Below are 24,503 nucleotides of genomic sequence, written 5' to 3' on the forward strand. Positions count from 1 at the left end.
ACCGAGGTGGCTTCTTTATACGATGCATACTTTTAACAAAATTAAAATAAGACTATATAGGTAGCATTCTACTAATAATAATTTTAAACAAAATATTCATTTATACTTTTCCGTTAATGTATGACATTTATTTTACTTCGCTATAAAACTGCACGATAGCCTTCAATGATTTAACTTATGCGTCATTTTGGAGCATATGACGTCATATTTTGTAGTACAGCGAGAACGACATCTCGCTTATATTTCAGTGTGTAGGATATAACGGACATCAAAATTGTAAGTAATAGCATTTGTTGTTTTTAATTAAAAGATTAGTAATAGTTAATTTTACTAATAAATAGATTAATAAGTACTTTCGAGGTTTGTAATATACTGTGATGTCATAATGCACATTTCCCGTACTTTTTGTCTGAACGGAGTTTATTGACAGCCGTAACTGTGCTGCGTATTTAACTATATAATTGTCCCTGTGCGGATCAAATGGGAGAAGTGGTGGACCCTGACAAACAAAACTAGTATCCCACTGTATGAATTTTCTGGATCTTCGCATGCTGTCAAAAGTAATTTTGTTGCCATATCCAGGCCTGAGGGGCATTCAAAATACAAAAAGGAAATTATCATTATCAATTAACAGAATAAGTTACAAACCCCTGAGGTTGATAGGCTGCTGTGAACATCAATGGTTTTCACAAAAAAAAAATGACGGTCAAAGGACATAACTTTTTAGTTTTTCCCAATATGTCCTCGCCAAATATAGCGACCAAAAGACATAACTTTTAAGTTTGTCCCAAGATGTCCTCGTATCAGATTTCGATTTATTATTCTATTTTTATCCGTGTTTAAAAGTCATTCCTTCAACATGTGGGAAGAAATTGAAGAAATTTGCCGTAAGACAGTATCCTATGGTCAAACAGTTAAACTATACAATCTAAATAGTAAAGTGTGGTCTGTGTGGATTCAACTACATGGCTTTTCTGAAGTGGATATATGGTATGTTTAAAAAAATTGGTGATTGATTGATTGTTTAAATGCTTGATTGGTTGGTTCATTGATTATGCTCGTTCAATATTCACATTTTTTTTAAATTTAAAATTTTTCATCTTTAAAAGGAATGGATGATTTAGATTTTTAAAGGGTCCTTTCGACTTGTTGTCCGAATCCTTTGACGTACGCGCTACTAAAAGGTATTAGAAAATTTTCAAAACATGGCTGGCGAAGTTGTCGTCGACGCTTTACCATATTTTGATCGCGGTTATGATGAGCCAGGAGTGAGAGAAGCGGTGAGTGTAGTATAATTTAAAATGTAATTGTCTATATTTTGCGATGGTGTGGCTTTTATATACTTATAATTCCGTTATCATGAATAAATTGAACAGAATGTGAGGAAATTCGAGCGTGCTTATCTCTTGGTATTTTAATTTTCTATCAAAATACTAACTTATCTTTAAAATTTCTTTATTAAGGTCTTCCGTTTCCAACGGAAGACCTTATGGTGATTGTAATGTTTCTTATTAAGGTCTTCCGTTTCCAACGGAAGACCTTATAGTGATTGTAAGGTTTTTAGGGTTTTCCGTTTTTCAACGGAAAACCCTTCTGTTATTCTACTGTTTCTTATTATTATTTTTTTTTTTTATCCGCAAATTTTGTGTAGGCCATTTCTCGTACATTTGTTGTTTGATTGTTATGAAACTTTCAGGGTATGTAGACAATGTTAATATCTCGAGACGTTTTTTTCAAATTTTTAAAATTCACTTCCGGTTATGAGTTATTGCCCTTTAATTGAAAATTGGGGGGTCTTTTGTCCAGAGTTGATCTCGGGAACTACAAAAGATAGTTGCATGAAATTTAGCAGAATTGTTGGTAACATTTTATAGTTTTGCTGGCATGAAAAGTTTGGCAAAATGTCTTTTAGTTTTTAAGCTATTTGCCGGTAAAGTATAAGGTTTTGGGGGGTCTGAAATTTTGTTGTTCTTTGTATAATAACCTTTAAACTAAAAATATTTTGTTAATACATATAGAGCAAAAGTTGTTTAGAATAACGAGAGCTTTCATTTAAAATTAAGAAAAAAGGGCTGGCCCCTATAATTAGGGGTCAGCAGCTCATACACGTATTTTTCTGATAGCAAAAATCATTATCATTTAATGAAAAAAAATAAATTCAGTTATTGTTAATATATTAAATAATGTCATTTGGTATCAAATTAAACAAGTTCTGTGCTATATTTTTTTTCAAATTTCATAAAACAAATATGTGAGAATCGTACATGAACTAGTTAATATGTCTACATAGACACACAAGCGAACAAATGCCACTTTAAGGCCCAGGCATTTACTGCATTACGTTGTGTTGCGTCTTAGATAAATTGTTGTGATTCAATTTCATTTTTTTCATCTATATCATTTATGAATTCAATGAACACACATTATTTAAACGTTCTATGTGCAACTATTTGTCGGGGCGCCCCTGTATGTAACCCCCCGCGCGCGCGCCGAATGTAAACAGTAACGAACGGCATTGTAGAAAAGAGAGAGCCGTAATGCAGAAGAGAAGTTGTGTATTCTTTCGGTGTGTACATGCATTTTCAATTTACTGTGAAACATATGAACATGCACAGGGAACAATACTACATATTTGTTTAAGGAGGATATTTTTCTCGTGTGAATCGTTTACGAGGAAATTCTGACAGCCACACTTCTGTCGACGATCAGCCGTTGATAAGCTACGAGTTATAAAGGAGAAAAGATGGACATTAAAGTGTGTGATTTATGTGGATGTTACTGAAGAAGGTGAGGCTTTTACTCCTTTTAAAGTTTCTTGTTAACTGGTTAAAATTTAGTATATAGTATAGATGTACATGTAAGTACGTGCACATTGTTAGATGTTTTTGTTATGATGTGGGTGTTTGTTTACTAACGTGTAATTTTTACATGTTTCATGGATGTTTAGACTCGCTCGAGGTTCATGGGGGACTGGAAAGGGTAACTGAATTTATCTATTTAAAAAAATAACAGATTGTGAATTTTCAACTCAAAATTCAAAGCAGGGTCTAATTAGAAACATATCATATATTCTTGTGCAGAAGACTCCAAATGTAGTCATGAATACCCTGTAGACATAACTTCAAGTAAATAAAATTGTATACTTCAGACTTCAGAGTTAAAACATGACTTCAATATCGGGACAACTGCACTTTACCGGTACGTACAAAATATATGGAAATAGCACGTGCTCTTCCTATATAGTAGAGTCACGCGTTAGCGTGACGATTTCGTTAAAACGGCTTTAAAATGCAAAACTAACCTGTTTTTTGAACTCCTCGTTGGTTTTTTAATTAATAAACTTCGTTTTATTAACGAAGTATATTAACGAGAATTAGCAGGATAACGTAAATAAATACTGATAGTGTCAATTTCTAGACTGCATTCCAAAGGCATGACGTTGCTAGTCACGTGACACTGTCTTTATATCTGATTGGATAACAGGTAAGTGACGTCTGCATAAGTTGTAAACACAGCTGATTTTGACAGTAGCATGCCATTCGTTTACGACGATATCTATGAATTTTGTAAAAATAGGCGATTTCTGATTGATTGGCTACAAACAAAAGGTTTGTTGGGGAATTTTAACGGTTTATGTGACCATTGTTCGGAGGGATCGCTACATTTAGTAGAAGATAAATCGTACAGTAAAGACGGTGTAGTGTGGCGTTGCACGAATAGAAAATGCAACAAAAAAGTGTCCGTTAGAGAAGGATCCTGGTTTTCAGGGAGCCACTTACTTTTGGAATAAATTGTAAAACTCACTTACTATTGGGTCTACGATCTTCCCAACGACTTTATCTCCAGGGAATTGCGCATAGGAAGTGATCACACTGTTGTTGACTGGAAGAATTTTTCAAGGGAAGTGTGTTTATCAATTTTGAAATTAGATAATGAAAAAATCGGGGGACCCGGTCGAACAGTAGAGATCGATGAGAGTAAGTTTGGAAAACGTAAATACCACCGAGGTAAGAGAGTTGACGGTGTGTGGGTTTTTGGAGGAATAGAGAGGGAAACTAAAAAGTGTTTCTTTGAAGTTGTTGAAGACAGGAGCGCCAACACGTTAATTCCTATTATAAAGAAATACATACTACCAGGTACAACCATTCTATCGGACTGTTGGAAGGCCTATTCGTCTATTGAAAGTGAGGAATACCAACACCTTACAGTAAACCATTCCATCGAATTCAAAAACAAAGAAACTGGCGCATGTACAAATACTATAGAATCAACTTGGAATGCAGTCAAGAAATCCCTACCCAAAACTGGAACTGTGAAATCTCTATATGACTCATACTTATTAGAATACTGTATAAGAAAGAAATACCTACAAAATATCGACGATAAATTTACAACCTTTTTGGACCTTGTAAAACGCGTTTTCCCCTGTAAAAAAAGAACCCCTCTAACGGAAGTACAACTAAATCAACCCACCTCATTGTCTCAAGAAACGTTAAATGGAAGCCTTGACTTATTTGATTGAAGGTAAGTTAAACATCTTTATAAAATAGATGTAGTTTAGGTCAATTTTATTTCATCGGGGGCTGCCGCCCCCAAACCCCCGCTTTAATAAAGCTCAAACGCCGCTTGGCTTTCAAAATTATTTGTTATTTCCGTTATTATAGGGGCTGCTGCCCCCATACCCCCGCTTAAATTCTCATAAAATGTCTATTATGGCTTAAACATTCGCCGGCTTTCACATTCTCGCCTCACCAACAATCAAAATGGCGGCGCCCATAATTGTTGATTCGTTGCTAAGTTAGAAGGCCGCCCCATCTCACGCGCGGATCTAAAATCAAAATGGCGGCCGTACCGGTAAAGTGCATTCTACCCTCAATATCTTTATGATGCCGATCATTGTATCATTAGAGAGGTTTAGCAGACCAACGGGTACCTGGTACATGTACTTCTACATGTAGGTTACAAGTTAGAACTATGCGTACCATTCTACCAGTTCACATAATTTTTCTTGTTTAGCAGTTATGATGTGTACTTAAATTGTCTTTGTTAATGTTTTAAATGTAATTTTTTATTCTCTTTTTTTAATCTGACTACTGGCAGTACTGGCGTGTGAGCAGTTCTCGCCGAGGACCATTTCTCGCTGGTGCACTGTTACATCATATTTTCTTATGTAATTTAATGTGTTGATAAAATGACGTAACAATGCATTGGTGAGAAATGGTACTCGGCGAGAACTGATCGCACGCCAATATTGATTAATTACAGACAAAAACTGAAGGTTGCGAGTGTTATTTTTTATTGAACAACATTGTTTAAAATAATTCTTTATATATGTGACGATCAGACCGGTTTGAATACCAGTGCCAGATAGCTCAGCTGGTAGAGCACCTGACTTAAGATTCAGGGGGCCCAGGTTCAAATCTCGGTTTGGTCCTTCATTATTTCTACCATCCTGTTACAATATTGGTGTTGTGACCAACCCCTAGAACTAACAGGTTAACTCGATCCTGCCAGGGGGGATCTTCAAGGGTGAAGATCATTTAAGGGGGGAGGAATGTGACGGTCAGACTGGTTTGAATACCGGTGCCAGATACATGTAGCTCAGTTGGTAGAGCACTTGACTAGAGATTCAGAGGGCCAGGTTTGAATCCCAGTTTGTTCTATCGTTATTTCTCCCATCTTTTACATATACATGTATATCAGATATATGACAGATGATTAAGGGTCATCACATGTTTTGCAAGATGCAATAAGTGTTAAAAACCTTTACTTTACAACACAATACATTTAAGTGAATATTTATGTTTCTTGTTATTATTTGGTGTGGTTTTCTTGACAGTGTCGCATTTAAACAATTTACCCGCTCCTAAAACACAAACTTTCTTTTTGTGGATTCAGCTTACCGCTGATTGGCTGCTGTTGCAGCAGACAAATAAGATATGCACGCACAAAACACAATGAACTTATCAGAGAATGAGTTGAGTTTATTTCAACTGTTGGAATTTGGGTATTTTTTTTTTTAAATGTATACTTGTGACAAAACATATATGTGGTACATACAGCTGTAGCTTTATGAAGAAAATTTTGGTTAGACCATATATACCTATCATGCAAGTAAATGATATTTACAAAAAACTTTACAATTTATGGCGCACGAAATATACGCTAGTTTTATAAAGATTGACATACATGTAATGTACCACATTCTGTGAAAAATAATCTATTAAAAATTCTTCATTAAGTTTACTCATACATGTTTTATGCTTATTACACATAGTATTGTTTTTAAAACATGTAATTTATAAGAAAATAAACAAAAACCCTCGCTAAATTTATTTGCCAAAAAAAACAAAACACAGTTGAATTGATAAAAAATGGTATACCAGAAGCTAATACCAGTACATGTACTTTGACGCTGTTTGGTGGGTAATATTCATTTGTAATTTACGAATTGAAATATTGACTGTTGCACTACAAGTACAGTACCGTAATAAACTCTCTCTCTCAAACTCTTTCTCTCTCTCAATTTGATAAGTGTTTATACCTATGAAAATTTTTTAATATTATATTATGACTTGATATGCAATTTTTTGATCTTGTACTGCCTAAATGTTATATCATGTATTGGGATATGTCATACTTATCACACTGCATGGTCAGTGTATTTTTTACAGAAATACTATGCATATGTTAATGTAAACACAGCTATTACTAGTACATGTTTGTAAACACAGCTAATTATTTTTTTTTTTTTATTTCAGCTCAAAACAGCCTCTTGTTACCACATGGCTTTTACCGGTACCTGTTGATTCTTGTGGGTCAGCTCCTGATATTAACCTGTCACCTCTATCCACATGCATATTCCTTGTGTTCTACAGACTATTTACCGGTAATTCAAATTAAATCCAATAATGCATGAACAATAATGGAACTTGAAGAAAGCATCATGCCATGTTGTGGTTTGTGTTTGATAAGAAATTATGAAAACAAAATTAAGGCTGTTTAAAGAAATTCATAATTGCTGTGAAAATTTGTTTTTCAATAAAAGTATGCAATTATGTTTCCTTTATTTTTTATTTCATAAAGATATTTAGATGTGTTTACATAATTGAAAAATCCCCCCCCCCCTCTATTTAATTGTCTGCATTAAGATTACATGTAGGATATGTAAATGTACATTTGACTTTGAAATAACATCTGCTATGATAATTACTTTTGAAATGAACAAGAAACAACCTATTTCTACCTTTCTAAGGTATATATGCAGAAAAAAAGTAGAAAAACATGTCAAATTTGAACATTTTTCATTGAAATCAACTCTGTCTTCAGCTACCTGGGTGTGTTTGAATTTAATTCTAATTTAAGGCAGATGTCTAACTTGTAGGTTGTAACTTACTGTTTTAGCATGGTTAGAAGAAGACTAGAAATCAGAATAGATTAGATATTCACTAAATATGATTGTTAGCTTACTTTTTTCATGAAAACAAGAAATCACAAGCAGGACAGCTGTCTATTTGTTAATTAAAATGGTACAAATCATACAATAAACAAATAAAGATCAAATTTTAGAATCATTGATGATTGTTTTCAAATATGTGTGAGAAATTACTCAAGGAAATTGCCACACGTTTCATAAAATTAGGTAAAACATTTCAAACCATGACTTTTTATGAAAATCAAAAGATTGGGGGGGGGGGGGGGGTATACATGTAAGGGTATTTCTAAGTGATGTGAAGCTTTTATCATGATTATATCATGTAGGCATATGTTGTATTGTATAAGGTTTCTTTTTAAAGGTGGTTGAACAACAGTTGACCTCTAAAAGGTCAGGTAAAGATGTTTTACTATAGAAAACCCTGTAAATCTGTGTTTACTAAAGGAAATTGGAAATGGTGGGTTCACTTAAATGGCCATATTTTTATTAAACCTCAATGGAATTGGCAATATGTAGTATTCTTTTTCTCAGAATTGCTTTAGCTTTCTTATTCTAAGAGTCTTTTCATAAAAATGTTAGTGTACTAAGTTAAAGGTACAAGGAACAGTTTCGGATAAAGTATCGTCAATATTTTTGTAAAATTGAGAGTGACTGTACTTGAAGGTTTATCATTGTTGCGTAGATTCATGAAATGAATTTTAATGATTATCAATAGTTAGAGGGATGTCTCTTGTTGGAATTGGTAACCAATATTAAGGCCCCTAATTTTAAGTACATGAGAAGCAGAAATAAATTGTGAAACTTGCAGCTATGACAGATGTGTTGACTTTACAGTGAAATTGAAGGTTACAAACGGGAGGTTATATAACATGAAATGTAGGTGGATGGGATATTATATGCCTATTTAGTATTTACTGGGTATGAGGACAATAGCAAGTTTATTGTCCCCCAAGACAGCAACTATTTAATGAGGCAAAGCCAAGGGAAATAGTTGCTGTGGAGTGGGACAATAAACTTGCTATTGTCCGAATAGTCAGTTAATTGGTATTTCATTATACAGAAGAAAACTTTATTTGTCAGCGATGCAGAATTTCTTGATGATAAACAAATTAGAGTTAAATCAAACTTTATATTTAATGCGGCGATCTTATTAGGTCAGAGGTGTTCCGAGTTTAAGGTGATATGGGATACTTCCATGTTGTGACGTATTGTTTATCGAAATAAACAATAAAATAAAGTGTAATTATATAAGTACATGTAGTTTCTTTTCAAAAATGGTCACTTAACTCCTTAACGCAGTGGGTTAGAGGGTTTACTAGGAACCTGTAAGTCATGAGTTCGAATCCCGCTGGGGTTTTTACAATATTTACCTTTTCAAATATTTTTAAAAGCTATTTTTTGGTTAAATATTGTAAAATTTGAAAATTCTAAACCGGTGAAAATTTTTCAATTATATAGTACTTTAATCCACATTAATATCGACAGATGTCCCATACCACCTTAAAAAGGAGGGAAATCAAATTCTGCTGATGAATGGTTTTGATGACTATTCACCAAGGGCAGATAGCATGGATACTATTTTAAATTAGATAAAAAGGCATGTTTATGTGGGCGCCTTCTAGTGATCAATTTGTCCATCTGTACATCCGAGATTGCTTGACTGGAGCATAGCTTCTCTCCCCTTGGCCCAATCTGGCTCATACCTCATCCACAGGGTTCCTTTGGTTGAAGGATGCGCAGTGACCTTGAACCATGTTTTTAGGTATAAGGTTAAGGTCATAGCAGAATTATATATATAAAATCCTTGTCTGGGGCATATCTTTTTTCCCTTTGGTCCAATCTGGCTAATACTCGCAGAGTGTCTCGATGGTTAAACGATGTGCAGTGACCTTGCATGAAATTTCTAGGTAACGGGTGAAGATCATATCGGATCATGCAAAAATCCTTTTTTGAGAGCATATATACTTTCTACTAACCCCTATTTGGCTCAGACTTCACATAAGCAGAGCTTTTGAGTAAAGGGTGTGTAGTGACCTTGAACCTATTTTCAGTGAAAAGAAACTGTGAAGGTCATAGCAGAATTATATTTTTAAAAATCCTTGTCCGGAGTATATCTTCTCTCCCTTTGCTCCATTCAGCCTCATACTTCACCCACATGATGCCTTTGATCAAAATATATGCAATGACCTCGAATGATATTTGTAGATGAAGAGTCAAGGTCATATCAGAACACACAAAAATCCATATTTTAAGAGCATAGATATACTCTCCTTTTAGCCCCTATTTGGCTAATATTTTACCTTTACAGAGTTTATTGGTTAATGGCGTGCAGTGACCTTGAACCAAGTCTGTCAATGTGGAGGTCATAGCAGATCTTTTTAAAATTAGTTTTAGACAGTAGATTATTTTCCAAATATGCTTAATCTTGGTCAGATTGAACAAAAATGCATGTATGTTAGGGGGAATGAAATTGAATTTAAAGTTCTATGCCAGCTGGAAAAATTTCAAGTTAAAGGTCAAGGTCAAAGCAAAATTCTCTGAAATAACATAAGCGGGGCCCTTTGAAATGTTCACCATTTCAATGTTGTCTGGTTCATAGTAATTTTACATAGAAATTATTCACAGAGGTACAGTAAAGTAAACTTTACATCGATAAGTTTCTGACAATTAATGACGCAACGAGCACACAGTACCAAAGGTCAACCCTTTGAAAAGCAGTGAAGAGGAAAAGTTGCTCAGAATTATGTTTTAAACAAAATTGATTTTTTACGTAAATTTTAATTTTGCATTCTGGGTTAAGAAAAAAGATGTTAGTTCAAGGTAAAGTTAACTTGTACCTAAAATGAAGTCAAATTTGTTAAGTCGTACGTAAACACATTGTTTTTTTTTTGTTAAGTCATTCTTGAAATGGTTAAGGGTTTTTGGTTAAGTCGTGCTTAAAACAATTCGGATTATGTTAAGTTGTACCAAAAATCATTCGTTTTTTTTTTATCTTTTTGTACTTAGGTTTCTTTGTTACTAGATTAAGAACTCTGCTTCTTAGACGTACTTCTAGCGTTGCTTTCGACATTAGCGGAAAACCCACTCGTTGCTTTGCAACGAGCTTTGCTCTAGTTTATTATTATTATTTTTTTTTTTCCTTTTTTTGTCCACAAGATTTCTCGAAGATGGCTGGAAAGATATTTTTGAAATTTTCTGGAATGAAAGACAATGATAATATCTCTAGGCGTTTTTTTAATTTTTTCAAAATTTATTTCCGGTCGTGCGTTTCATGTCCCGTGTTGAAAAAGCTTGTCACCTCGAGATCTCACAAACGGTAAAGTTTTGAACACCCAAACTTTGTGGGATGATAGACCTATAGCTGTAGATGTGTTTAAACTATTTTTTTTTGTTCGTCGTAACTTCCGGTCGTCACCGGAAGCACTTCAAAAAATATTATTTCTACGCATTAAATTTCTTTTCCATAGAATAAATATAAAACTATAATTCTATACATAAGTTACCTATGCGATGTTATATCAACAAAAAAATTCTACTTCCGGTGAGATATCTCAATTATCTCAGGTAGATTTTTTAAAACACATTTTGTACCCGCGAGATCTCAGAAACTATAAATGATCAAATCATGAAACTTTCATGAATGATAGACATTTGATTGAAGATGTGTTTAACCGGTTTCATTTGGTCTTCCGTCACTTCCGGTCCACACAGGAAGAGTTCAAACAAATCGAGCTGTTTATCGGTTTAACTGTTTTCCTTAGATATTTTAAGTATTTTTAATTATCAAATACGCACAAAAGGCAAGTATACAAGAAATATTTAATACAATTTACACTGAGCACTTCCGTTTGTCCGTTTCCTGTCCCGAGACAAAAAACCTTATTTCGTCGAGATCTTAAAAACGGTAACAATTTGAACAACCGAACATTGTCGGATGATAGATCTATGTATGTACATAGGTTCACATTAGTTTAATTTATCCGGCGTAACTTCCGGTCGTCACAGGAAGTACACCCAATTTTGATTTTTTTAAAATATTTGGTTAATTAGCATGGAAGTAACATTTAAGCTATAGAATTACAAAAGGTCATATACACATTATAAATAAACAACAAGAAGTTCTACTTCCTGTGAGACATCTCAAAAATCTCAGGTAGCCTTCTTTTTAAAAAACAAAGTACCCACAATATCTCAGAAACTGCGAGAGATCAAGAAACAAAATTTATATGTATAATTAACATTTGATTGAACATGTGTTTAACGGGTTTCATTTTGTCGTACGTCATTTCCGGTTCTCACTTGAAGCGTTCAAAGAATAGAAATTTTTTTTTAACTTTAGATTTGTTTTAATATTGTTTTATTATTTTTTAATGTTTTAATATTGTTTTAATATAAACGTACCGTAGGTAAATGTACTAAAACATCTTCTTTTAATTTCTTAAATCACTTCCGTTTGTTTGTTTCCGGTACCGAGACTAAAAACCTTTTTTCCAAGAGATATTATAACTTACAAAAACTTGAACATCAAAACTTCGAGAAAAGACAAAACAATGTATGAAGATATGTTCACTATGTTCTAAATGATCCGGCGTAACTTCTGGCCCCGGGGCCATAAAACTTAGCTAGCTCAGATCTGAGACCGAAATTTGAGACGGTCTCAAATTTCGGTCTAAGTCTCAGACTTGGTGTGCCATAAAGGATTCTTGTCTCGGTCTCAGTCTCACTTTCTTAGTTTGGTCTCACTTTTGAGCTCAGAAAGTTAGACAAGTAAATAGGTGTCTAACTTCTTAGTTTTTGCTCACTTTCAATATGGCTTCCGTGGGTGCGAGATTGAATTTATACAACATCATTCAGCGAAGAAGAAAGACGCCCCGTCCAAGAGTTTTTAAGGACAGAAGCAACCCACTGGAAGAACTCCCCGCAGATGAAGTTTTTAGGAAGTACCGTTTTAGGCCAGACACCATTCTATTTATAGTTGGTATGTTCTTTGAAGACTTGGTTCATCCAACTTTAAGAAATTCCCCTCTGCCTCCTTTGCTACAAGTTCTGGCTGCCCTGAGGTTTGTGGCGACAGGATCATTTTATAACTTAGTTGGAGAGTCCCTGGGTGTAGCCAAATCTACTACTGGCAGAGCCGCACGCTATGTCTGTCGTCTTTTGGCAGGGAAAGCAGGGAATTACATAAAGTTTCCGAGGGATGTTTCGTCCTACAAGAGCAGATTTTTCGAAATAGCAGGTAAACTTTCATTACTTATCTCCTCGTTTGTTTCTCTTCGAATGCCCTGACTTCGTGGTCATAGGAGCGGATCGTCCAGCCTCCGTAATGTTTACATACATTTTACCCCAAACTTATCCATGCTTATCCCTCATATGAAAGACAGTCATGCAAAATTTTCCGCTTCGATTTCTGTCAAAGTTGGTATTTCGGTAGAAAAATACTTAATAAATAACTATTTAAAAAATCAGGAAAATTCATCGATAGGTAATGGAGATAGAGCGTTTTCAACACTAGCGTTTTCTGCAGATGTTCACTGAACCGTATTTTTATACCGGTGTCGCTAAACACCCGACACAATAGGCCTATTTTACCAATCATCGACGAATTCTACTGAGACATTCACTTTTTATCATAATTTTTATTACAATGTTAATATTAAAGCATGCATGTAATAAAATCCCAATTAATAATATAAATTGTTAATGGAATCATAACTTGTATCGTTAGGGTAAATAGGAGCTCTTGATGCATTTTCTTACTTTCGTTTTCAAACGCCACGGTCGATTTCTGATCAAATCATTTTGTGTATTTTCTTCGCAAGTCGAATATATGAGGTAAGTGTAAAACATGATGAAAGTTAATATTTGTCGTAAATGTAGAATTTGTGTTTCAGGATTTCCAAACGTGGTTGGATGTGTAGATGGCACGCAGATAAAGATCAAGGCACCGAATGTTAACGAAGGGGAATATGTAAACAGGAAAGGTTTCCATTCGTTAAACGTCCAGGTAATATTTTTTTCCAACAAAATGGACTATAAAGATTAAAATAATATAAACACAATGTATTATTAAGTTAAGATATATAGGATGAGCCATGTGCGGATCCAGAAAAAAACATTCCGGGGGGGGGGGGGGGGGGGGTCAAGGGTCAATCCCAACCCTTTGGTTCTGTGCATGTGTGCATTTGCTATTGAATTTTTTAGACATTTGGACTTTTATAGCTAAATTGGCTGCGCACAAGATCATAGCTGCTACATTATAGGGCTATATGATATATGTACATTGCAGCCTCAGTGTTAAACAGTAAGCTAACCTACCCACTACATGTACGTAGATATTTGTAGCCTGAATATTTTATGCAATGAATCAAATATCTTAGATACCACTTCGTCACAGACATGAAACATATATATTTAGTGATACTTTGTTCATCCTATAAGTTATGAAGAATTTTTGCATGTATATTTCAGCTTAAAATTAACCAATTATGTCCATGTTAATTATTATAGTCTGTCCCAAGTTATTGCTTCCATCACTTTTTGATGATTTTTAATAAAAATACAGATATGTGTGAAAGAAGTACAGTTAAAATCAATGAAATGAAAAATATCCAAGATATCTTCATGGACAAATTATCCCTTTTCACTCATAAAATTTCACATGAACGAAAACAAATTTCATATTGAAATTTATAATGGGAAATGTTTACATCTTTTCTCCATTCTCCAAGTACTCGGGACACCTCGCACAATTTTTCAATGTTATCATCCAGGCTTATAAATGGCTGATGCAATGCAAAATCCCTGTAGACTTTCTATTTTTGGATGTGTATTGAAACCTGAAGCTTATGGGGCGTTTCAAAACAGATAATCAGGAAATTTTTCATATTAATGGATGATCGTAGTTTAAGCACAAAGGTATTTACTATTTATTATTATTCCAACTTCAAATCATAGACCAAGTGGCCCGCCAAGCTGCTGTTCAATATACCTAGACATCTACGGCCTAGCCGCTAGGCTAGCTGCTATGATCTTGAGTGCAGCATCTTATCAAGATGGTTCCACATTTTTATTCATACCATATTATTCACCAAATTTCCCAATTTATTGTTAAACTTTCTTAATTATTATCTAGCAGAATTTGCTTAACATTATCTAGGTAATTACAACTATTTCATTGGACTCATTTTTTCAAAATATTGCAGATGGTATGTGGCCCTGATTTTTGCATCACAAATGTTGTTGCCAAATGGCCAGGATCTGTGCACGATTCTAGGATTTTTAAAGAATCTGTATTATGCAGAGAGTTTGAAAATGGTATGTTGTTTGGTATGTTCTGCCATGTTGTTATTCTATACCCTCACCATCTATCTGAAAATAAATTTATAATAATAAGAATTACTTAAATAATTAAAAGGGGGTAACAATTAAAGGTTTTGTTCTCTATCATTCCGATTCAAATTATTACACCTTTATGACTGTGTATTCCATCAAATTGAAAACTGACTATTACAAATAAAATTTATGCAGGACACATACAAGGGATGCTGTTGGGTGACTCCGGATATTCGCTCAAGACTTACTTGATGACTCCATATTTAAACCCCACAGAGGCACACATGCAGCGATACAACACGGCACATTGCAGGACAAGGGTGCTAATAGAGCAGACTTTCGGGGTTCTAAAAAGAAGATTTTCCTGTTTGCACAGCGAACTGCGATTATCACCACAGAGGGCATGTGTTGCAGTGGTTGCCTGTTGTGTGTTACACAATATTGGCATCAACAGAGGAGACATCATCTCAAATTCCGATGACAATGACCTTAATGTTGCTGAAGATGTAGATGGTGTAGTTGACATGGGGGGCAATGGGAAAACTGTGAGGGATCACATTGCTCGTAATTATTTCTGAATTACCAGACAATTAATGACTTTGCATCTTTTAATTCTGGTAATTCATTTCTTTTTATCAAATCAAACTATAATTTTCAAAATTGATAAACAGTTAATTGTAGAATAGAAAACTTGTAACCAATTTTATTTGAGACATGTAGTAATATTAAGTATATTATGTAGTAATATTAAGGCAGATATTTTCAACATGCAAAGAACAAATTTCAATATTTTATAAATATACAAAGTTGATTTGATTTGATTTATGATAAAAAAATCTCACAAAGCAAGTTTCAGAGAGAGAGAGAGAGAGAGAGAGAGAGAGAGAGAGAGAGAGAGAGAGAGTATTGGTACATATGTATTTGACTACCGTATGTTTTTGTTGACACTTTTTACCATATCTAAGTTTCAAATAAAATTTACTTGTAATACTGCCCATATTTACTGAGGTTATATATTTCCTTATTTTAACTGCCTTTACCATATTAATAAAATGAGCATGAATCTGGGAGATTGATATTACATGAATGGAATTAGAATATCTTATCAAATAACATGTTCCTTTTTAAAAAGCTAAAAAACTATAAAACCATATGGTAATTTTAAATAAATGTATGATCAAACAAACCCCCCCCCCCCCCCCCCAAAAAAAAAAAAACCACACACAAAAAAGGCAAAAATATCAATTACTAGCTATGAGGAAAGATTTTTTTCAAAATACTGGATTAAACTTCTGAAAATTGAGAGAGAGACAAGTAGTTCAAAGAGCCATTTCTTAAAGAGTTTTTCTGCATCTCGATTAATTCCAGTTCTGCCGACACCTTCTTCATTTTCAGCTTAATGTAATCACTCTCCAATCTTAATTTGTCTTTCTCAGCTTCCAACACCTCCAAGTGTATCTCGCTGATGTCCCTACTTCTCTTTCTCTTGGGAGGATTCTTGTCAGCCATCTGCTGGACCGGTACACTTGTACTGGTACATGCAGTCCTGCATGAAGCTTCCTCTGATTCTGGAAGGTGGGGTTGATCTCCTGCAAGAAACATCCTAAATCAGTAATGAGAACAATGAAAATAATTCAATTGAAAATCATTCTAGATAAGATGATGTTTAATTACTTACCTGTAGCTGTACAAGCCGTTTCCAAACCCCCATCTATTCCATCCATTGAGGGCTTTCCTGCTAGGAAGGTCAACATGGCCTCATCCATGGGGGAGGGAGACGGGGGCTTTGGTCCACCACCTGTCCCTGGATACTTAGTTTGACTGTTGATTTTTTTGGCTTAAAAAATGAAATGATTTACTGTAAATACAATGATTCATGCAAATGCACATGATATATCAATATCGGCTGCTACGTTGATTGACGCTGATGACGTCAATTAACGTAAAATGACGTAACAATATGCATACGAACTAGGAAAAGATAACACTGAGTAGTATTTACATTTATAAAATTTATTTTCATACTTTTTCATGCATATATTTTTATTGCGCCATATAGTGGGCGTGGCACTACCATGTGTCAAACAAAGATCATCCACAATTCACTTGATATCCTGCTAAGTTTAGATCTCACTTTCTGTCTCAAATTAGACTTTCTTAAGTGAGCTTAAACTTCCTTTATGGCACACTCTAAGTGAGACGAACTAAGTTGAGATCAATATCTGAGATTTTTTTTTCGGTCTCAGATCTGAGCTAGCTAAGTTTTATGGCCCCGGGGCCTGGTCATCACAGAAAGTACTCACAAATTGACATTTTGTCTTTTTTTTTTTTTTATTTCTTTGGAATTCCTTTACAGTATATGTTATATCCATTTTCTGTTTACAAGAGAAATGGACTTTTTGTACAGATTAATACATAAGGAACGGAAGACCTTTTTGTTGCTATAGCAACAAGAGTCTAGTTATTATTATTATTATTATTTTTTTTTTGTCCGTTTTTTGTCCACAAGATTTCTCAGAGATGGCTGGATAGATTTTCTTGAAATTTTCAGGACTGATAGAAAATGATAATATCTCTAGGCGTTTTTTTCATTTTGTCAAAATTCACTTCCTGTCGTCCGTTTCCTGTCCCGCGACAAAAAGCTATGGACAATGAGATCTCAGAAACGATAAAGACTTGAACATCCAAACTTTGAGGGATGATAGACCTATAGTTGTAGATGTGTTTAAACTATTTTGTTTTGTTCGTCGTAACTTCCGGTCGTCACCGGAAGCTCTTCAAAAATTATGCTTTTACGCATTTAATGTATTTCTCGGAGAATTGAAGTATAAATATACATGCTTACATATGTCATCTATCCGATGATTAATAAACATAAAAATTCTACTTCCGGTGAGATATCTCAAATATCTCATGAAGCCTTTTTTAAAATAAATGATTGAACCCCGAGATCTCAGAAACTGTAAGTGATCAAGACACGAAACTTACAGGGATGATAGACATTTGATAGAAGATGTGTTTAACCGTTTTTATTTTGTCGACCGTCACTTCCGGTCCACACAGGAAGAGTTCAAACAAATCAAGTTTTTTAAAAGTTTAACCCGATTTCTCAGAGATGCATTGATGGATTTTCTTGAAATTTTTAGGACTGATAGGGAACAATAAAATCTAGAGGAGTTTTTTTTTCATTTTTTCAAAATTCACTTCCTGTCGTCCGTTTCCTGTCCCGCGACAAAAAGCTATGGACAATGAGATCTCAGAAACGATAAAGACTTGAACATCCAAACTTTGAGGGATGATAGACCTATTGTTGTAGATGTGTTTAAACTATTTTGTTGTGTTCGTCGTAACTTCCGGTCGTCACCGGAAGCACTTCAAAAATTATGTTTTTACACATTTTATTTCTTTAACACAAAATTGAAATATAAGTAAAAGCGCTTTCATATGTCATCTATCCGATGATTAATAAACAAAAAAAAATACTTCCGGTGAGATATCTCAAATATCTCAGGTACTCTTTTTAAAACAACTATTATTACAGCGAGATCTCATAAACTGTAAGTGACCAAGACACAAAGCTTACATGGCTGGTAGACATTTGATAGAAGATGTGTTTAACCGCTCTCATTTTGTCAACCGTCACTTCCGGTCCACACCGGAAGAAATCAAACAATTCATGTTGGTTAAGAGTTAAACTGTTTTTGTTTGACAATGTAAGACAAATTGATAGCCAATAAAGTCCTGTTGTGTAATGGTTAAGAAATACTAACTTTCATTTTCATCAAACACTTCCGTTTGTCCGTTTCCTGTCCCGAAACAAAAAACCTTGATTCCTAGAGATCTTAAAAACGGTGATGACTTGAATAATCAAACTTTGTGGGGTGATAGAAGTATGTATGTACATGTGTTTACACTATAATGTATTGTTCGGCGTAACTTCCGGTCGTCACCGGAAGCACTTAAAAAATTTGGGTTTTTTTTCAAATATTATTCATTTTACATAAAAAGAAAATATCAGTATATAATCTTTCATATGTCATCTATATAATGTTAAATTAGCAAATAAATTTTACTTCTGGTGAGAAATCTCAAATATATCTGTGTAACTTTCAACTTTACAAATTTGATGTCCGCGAGATTTTTGTCACTGTAAGTGATTCAGACACGAAGCTCTCTTGATTAATAGAAATTTGATTGGGGATGTGTTTAATGGGTTTAATTTTGTCAACTTTAAGAACCGGTTCTTACCGGAAGGGTTCAAACAAATCATGTTTTTAACAAGTTTAACTGATTTTATTGGGTGTTTTATCTAGCCTGATAAACAGTGATGTACGCTGAGCAAATGTACGAGAAATACCAGCTTTTGTTTTTATTAATCACTTCCGTTTGTCTGTTTCCGGTCTCGAGACAAAAACTATTGTTTCAAAGAGATCTTAGATTTGGCAGAGACGTGAACAACCAAACTCTGAGGAATGATTAACTTATGATTGTACAAATGGTTAACATTTTTGTTTAGATCGGCGTTGCTTCCGGTCGTCACAGAAAGTACTTTAAAAATTGGGGGTTTTTTTCATTCTCGTTGTTTTACACGTAAGTAACGTCTGGATATATCATTCACAATAATTATCATATCCACTTCTTTTTCTATGTGAGAGAAGCAATGTCTTACAGTTAAATTGATACATGTATATCAAAACGGAAGACCTTTTTGTTGCTTTTGCAACAAGTGTCTAGTTGATAATATTTTGGTTATCTCGATTTTCTTCAAACATCCTTGCTTATATTATAAGAATAGGATGATTGGTTTTAGAAAAATATATTTTCACGCGAATTTTCATTTTCCAGTGAGTTCTGTTCTATGATTATATAGATGATGCTACACCCAGTTGCACCCCAATAATAAAATAAAGTCATAAAACTTGTAGTAATCTAGGTTATTATAAAGCCAATTATTTAGCGAATATTATTAATATGTTTTACGGTGCGACCGTTGGGGCGAGCACAGCATGTGATCAAACAATGAATTATAATAAATTAATAAAATAAAATTAACAACGTGAAATTTGAATGCCAAAAAATAAAACATACCTATATTTCAGTAAATTTTCATTATTCATAGTTTATAAGATTTGTTATAATTTATTTATTTATATGTAGAACAATAGTTTTATCTCAGATACAATGTTGTTAAATAATAAAGATTTTAATATATAAATATTCATTGCACTGCATCTCCTCTTTTAAAGTGATTGTGATTATGATTGATTGATTGATTTCCCCCTTTTTGCAGTAGAAATTTTTTCTTACACTTACATATAAAACTTGACTCATCATAGAGCTCCCCCCATGCTAAAATTTTTTTCATTTTTGTCAATTTATACATAGAAAATCGACTTACCATGGATTTGCCCCTCCACTTAAAAAAAAAAGTAATTAATGTTTAATTTTATATTTAATTTACGCTTAAAAATATTTGCTTATCATGTTAAAAGAACATGATGTTGCCCCCCCCCCTCCCCCGCATGTAATAAATGGAAGTGAAAATAAAGAAACCATTGAACCTTCTAAAGAGCTGAAGGATTAGAATTTTCATGATTTATTTTTCTTTTACTTGCAAAGATTTTTTGGATGAGGCTGCAATCCACCCACCCACCCCCTTTAAAAAAAAAGGTGCCGCTACGTAAAACGTTACGTTTCAGGAAAGTACCCTAATTATAGTGAATAAAATATTTGTGAGCATTCATCCAAATTAGTGCAATTTACAACCGTTTCCTGTATCTGAAGAAATGTCCTTATTCGTCAGCTGTTCTTTATCTTAGCCTTTGCAAGATTTTAAGAGGATTTTGGTCTTTTCAGCAGATCTACAATAACTTCAATTAGAGTAATTTCCCCTTATCAGTGCTTATTGTGACGTCAAAGCTGACGTTGGTTAAGTGTCGTCTTACTCTTTAAAACTCCCCATAGAAATAAAAGTATGCGAAGTATACTGTTTTATTTACTTAAAAAGCATGATGTTCTTAAAATTACACATCTTATAAGCTTTTCAAAGGTTTTACTTTGATTCTCGGGAGAACGTGATGTTGGAACGTGAGGTTGGAAACCATAGGTACCATGAATTGTGGGTCAAAATTTACTGACTCCGAAAAAATATATCGGATCAATGTGTAAACGTTTGTGACGTCACACGATTATTTTTGATTGAAAGTGTACTGAGGTGAACTTTAGAGGTAACATTGACTGTATGTCGCTTACATCGTTATTGTTTTTACTGTCTAAATTTGTCTTGCTGATTCTCGTGAGAGTGTGAAGTGATAAAAATTGCCATGATTACAGGGAACTACTGGGACGATTAAAACGATGCATTACTGGTCCGATTTACTGACGCCAAAAAAATCCGTTGAATGAATGTGCAACTAGTCCGAATTTTCTATTCACACACGCCTTGCCGGTAGAGCTCGCTTCGCGCCGGCGCTGCGCCCTGGCGAGCTGCGCTCGCTATTAATTAATTCATCTAATAAGTAGTAACGTGAATAATCTATAAAAAGGTACTTTCAGGATTGGCTGTGGATTTCCAGCAGTGCACAAATTTACAATACATCATGATGCATTTTTTGCAATATATTAAGTTATAATTAACTCATTTTTTTATGAAAGGCTCTGTCACTTGTGGAGGAAGAAACTAGAAGATACAGACCTACTAAAAACTACCTTGAATATTTACCAGCACCAAGCTACAATGCTTTTGAGGTAATTTTTATGATATATGGCATCACATCTATAATGATTGATGTTTGATTGCTGGAGATAGCTAATAGCATGTTATCTGATTTATTTCTAGACTGAAATAATGAAAAATGAATTTGAAAGGATGCAAGCACGATTACCAATGGAAATGTTGAGCATGAAGAGGTTAGTATTGTTTCATCTTTGAAAGGTGACATTAATGAAGTTTACTTCTTGTCAATTTTCTTGATGCCATATGGAAGATTTAACTTGTGTCCTTGAAATATCTAGAAAAGGCAAATAATTGTATGCTGAAAATTTATATTTGTATTTCACTCTACTAGTATCTGTAATTATGTGGACAATTTATTATAGATATGAACTGCCTCAGCCATCAGCTGGTAAAATGACAGATATATCAGCATGGACAGAATGTGTAGATAACTCCCAAGCACAGCTGGAACATCAAGCTCTGAGGTATTAGGTGTTCATGAATTTGATACACCTTCATGTTTGAAATGAATGTTTGATACATAATTGGCAAAGGAAAGTTCATGAAATTTAACTGCAAAGATTATATTTATTTTTCAATGTTGGATTTAAGTTGGATATGATTATTAAAAACAATTGATATAAAAGATAGAATATTCTCTCAGGTCACGCACTAAACGGTACATGTACAATTTTAATGAAACATGATAAGAACTTGATAAAACGTTGATTAATGCTAATGATTTTATCCCCAGAATTCTTAACTTGGAGTTGATGGCAGACAATGGATCCAATGCTTGGAAACAATACAACACAATCCTGGTACAGATGATGGAAAATGCCCAGAAACATCTGCAAGATCTCAGGTATGCAAAGCTTTTAAAATTTCAAAATCATTCAGTGTATAAATGAGATTCAGATTAATTATATTTTTCATAGATCCATTTGATTTATTCCACAATCTCTGGTACTTTTGTTGAAAACTTATTAGAAAATTAAGGAACTGGTATTTGCCTATACATGTACATAACAAGAGAAAAAATCTGGCTGACTTTCGATTTTAAAATGTACTACATGTACATATAGAACCAAAAGCATTTATTTACAAACTTCAAAACATCTAAATATATTTTCCTTAACATATAGCACATTATATATTTTAAAACTGTGATAAATAATATAGTAAGCTTTTCATCAATTTACCAATTTAAAAGATGCCAATATTTTGAATGTTTCATTTTTCAGAAAGCAAATTCAAGAAATTAATTGGAGGAGAAAGAGTGAACAAACAGAGGCTGGAAACAAACTGAAGGAACTAGAAGACAGGTATATTATCATCAGTAAATCATGACTTTGATTTCCCTAATTCAATTTCTGTTAGAAACATGCTGATTGGTTGTTTAGATAAAAAAGATAACACTTGTATGAACTTTTATGCTATTGTCACAATGTAACAATTTGGTATGATGTTACAGTTTGTTGTTATCTATCTATAGGATAATTACAGGTAGTTCACTTCTGTAGTTGATGATAGAAATTATGGAATCAATGGATTCTTTAGATACAGAATTGACATAAACAATAAAATGTTTTTTTGGAGGGGGATCAATCTAATTAAAATTAGATCCTTCACGCTCTCGTATTTGATATGTCGCTGTGAGCACAGCGACATATCAAATACGAGAGCGTGAAGGATCTAATACGAGAGCGTGAAGGATCTAATTTTAATTAGATTGGAGGGGGGTGGGGTGGGGTATTAAGGTAACAATTTAATACTTTGACAATTAGTTCACTTCTGTAGATGATAGAAATTAAGAAATTCTTGGATTCTCTAGATACAAAATTTGATTTTAACAGTAAACAGTAAAATGTTTTCTTTGGATGGAGGATGGGTATGAAGGTAACAATTAAATACTTTGACAATGAGTGTAAATGAGGAAAGGAGAGCTCAAATGAGGTTATACATGTACTTGTACCACACTAATCAAATGTTCACTTTTCTTCTTCAGCTGGGTTGGCCTTGTAAGCAAAAATTATGAGATAGAGCGAGCTTGTGTGGAACTGGAAAAAGAAGTGACAAGTATAGAACAGAAAAAAGCAAAGGTAAAACTACATGTATTGGGGCTTAAAATCTTTTTCTTATTCTAATGTTCTACAAGTATTAACAGTACCAGTTTAATTTAACTAAAATGTTAGACTGGAGACTTGTTTCAGGTATTAAAATTCATACTGTTAACTGAAAGTACACATTCAATTCCTTATGGACATATTTTAAAAAAAAAACATTAATTTACAGATATATTGATCAACATCAAATGATAGCATTACCAATGCAATGATTTTGGGTACAATTTTGACTTGAATTGTTGACCAAAAATAATATTTTTATTAACTTTATGATTAACTTTTTTTTGCAGGATAAAAGGTAGCAGTGGGAAGAATTCAAAATTCATTTTATCATGCTGTTCATAATCATTGCAGGAAGACACATTTTGAGACATAGACTTTGGACTCATTACATGTACATTGTATATTTGTGTTGCAAGTGTTTTATGTTTGTACATTTACTGACATTATGTGAAAATGTCTAGACAACTTTTTTTTTTTTTAGAATAAAATTCTTTGAAAGTTGAAGCTTTTTGTTTTACCGGTATATTTTTGCTCTGATTTAAATCAGATTAGTTCTTTGATTCACTCATTACAGGTAGATTGCTAAACAAGGTGGCAATAAGAGCAAGTGGAACAAAGGATCGGAATTTTAATCAAATTCAGAAGTGGTCCGCTTTTAGTTTGATTATCTTGGATTTTCTACATTGATACAGTTACATGTACTTCTGGGTTCAAGAGGGCTGGATAGCCTTGGCGTTTTTAGATTCTAATGATTTTTTTTTAAGGTACCTCACTACACCCAGACTTATACTTTTTAAGACACTACGTCACAAGATGGCATTTTAAATATTTTTTTAAACTGTTTATATCGTTCGATTCCGTTGTATATCGTTGTAGCTCAGTGGCTAAGTAT

At 33.8% G+C, this 24,503-nt stretch overlaps 2 protein-coding genes, 1 long non-coding RNA gene and 1 other non-coding gene across 5 annotated transcripts; all 4 read left to right on the forward strand.

Moving 5' to 3' along the window:
- Nucleotides 1-1,151: 1,151 nt before the first annotated feature.
- Nucleotides 1,152-24,115, forward strand: LOC128190888 (pre-mRNA-splicing factor SPF27-like). Of its 2 annotated transcripts, XM_052863105.1 has the most exons (8): nt 1,152-1,280; nt 21,422-21,514; nt 21,606-21,676; nt 21,866-21,967; nt 22,237-22,347; nt 22,727-22,807; nt 23,491-23,584; nt 23,899-24,115. In XM_052863105.1, the coding sequence occupies exons 1-8, from the start codon at nt 1,206-1,208 to the stop codon at nt 23,908-23,910; spliced, it is 639 nt and encodes a 212-aa protein (XP_052719065.1). In that variant the 5' UTR covers nt 1,152-1,205; the 3' UTR covers nt 23,911-24,115. The 2 variants fall into 2 exon arrangements, with proteins under 2 accessions (XP_052719065.1, XP_052719064.1); XM_052863104.1 differs by lacking the exon at nt 23,899-24,115 and having other exon boundaries at nt 23,491-23,644.
- On the forward strand, nt 1,429-1,490 carry LOC128190933 (U7 small nuclear RNA). The gene has a single exon (XR_008244410.1). It is a non-coding gene; the product is annotated as a U7 small nuclear RNA (small nuclear RNA).
- Nucleotides 2,517-7,058, forward strand: LOC128190890 (uncharacterized). Its single transcript, XR_008244398.1, has 2 exons — nt 2,517-2,787; nt 6,762-7,058. It is a non-coding gene; the product is annotated as an uncharacterized LOC128190890 (long non-coding RNA).
- Nucleotides 12,069-15,940, forward strand: LOC128190884 (putative nuclease HARBI1). Its single transcript, XM_052863097.1, has 4 exons — nt 12,069-12,671; nt 13,327-13,439; nt 14,638-14,749; nt 14,963-15,940. Exons 1-4 carry the CDS (start codon nt 12,245-12,247, stop codon nt 15,343-15,345), a joined length of 1,035 nt encoding a protein of 344 aa, XP_052719057.1. The 5' UTR covers nt 12,069-12,244; the 3' UTR covers nt 15,346-15,940.
- Nucleotides 24,116-24,503: the final 388 nt, after the last annotated feature.

Source organism: Crassostrea angulata, chromosome 6, assembly GCF_025612915.1.
Source record: "Crassostrea angulata isolate pt1a10 chromosome 6, ASM2561291v2, whole genome shotgun sequence".
NCBI lineage: Eukaryota > Metazoa > Mollusca > Bivalvia > Ostreida > Ostreidae > Magallana > Magallana angulata.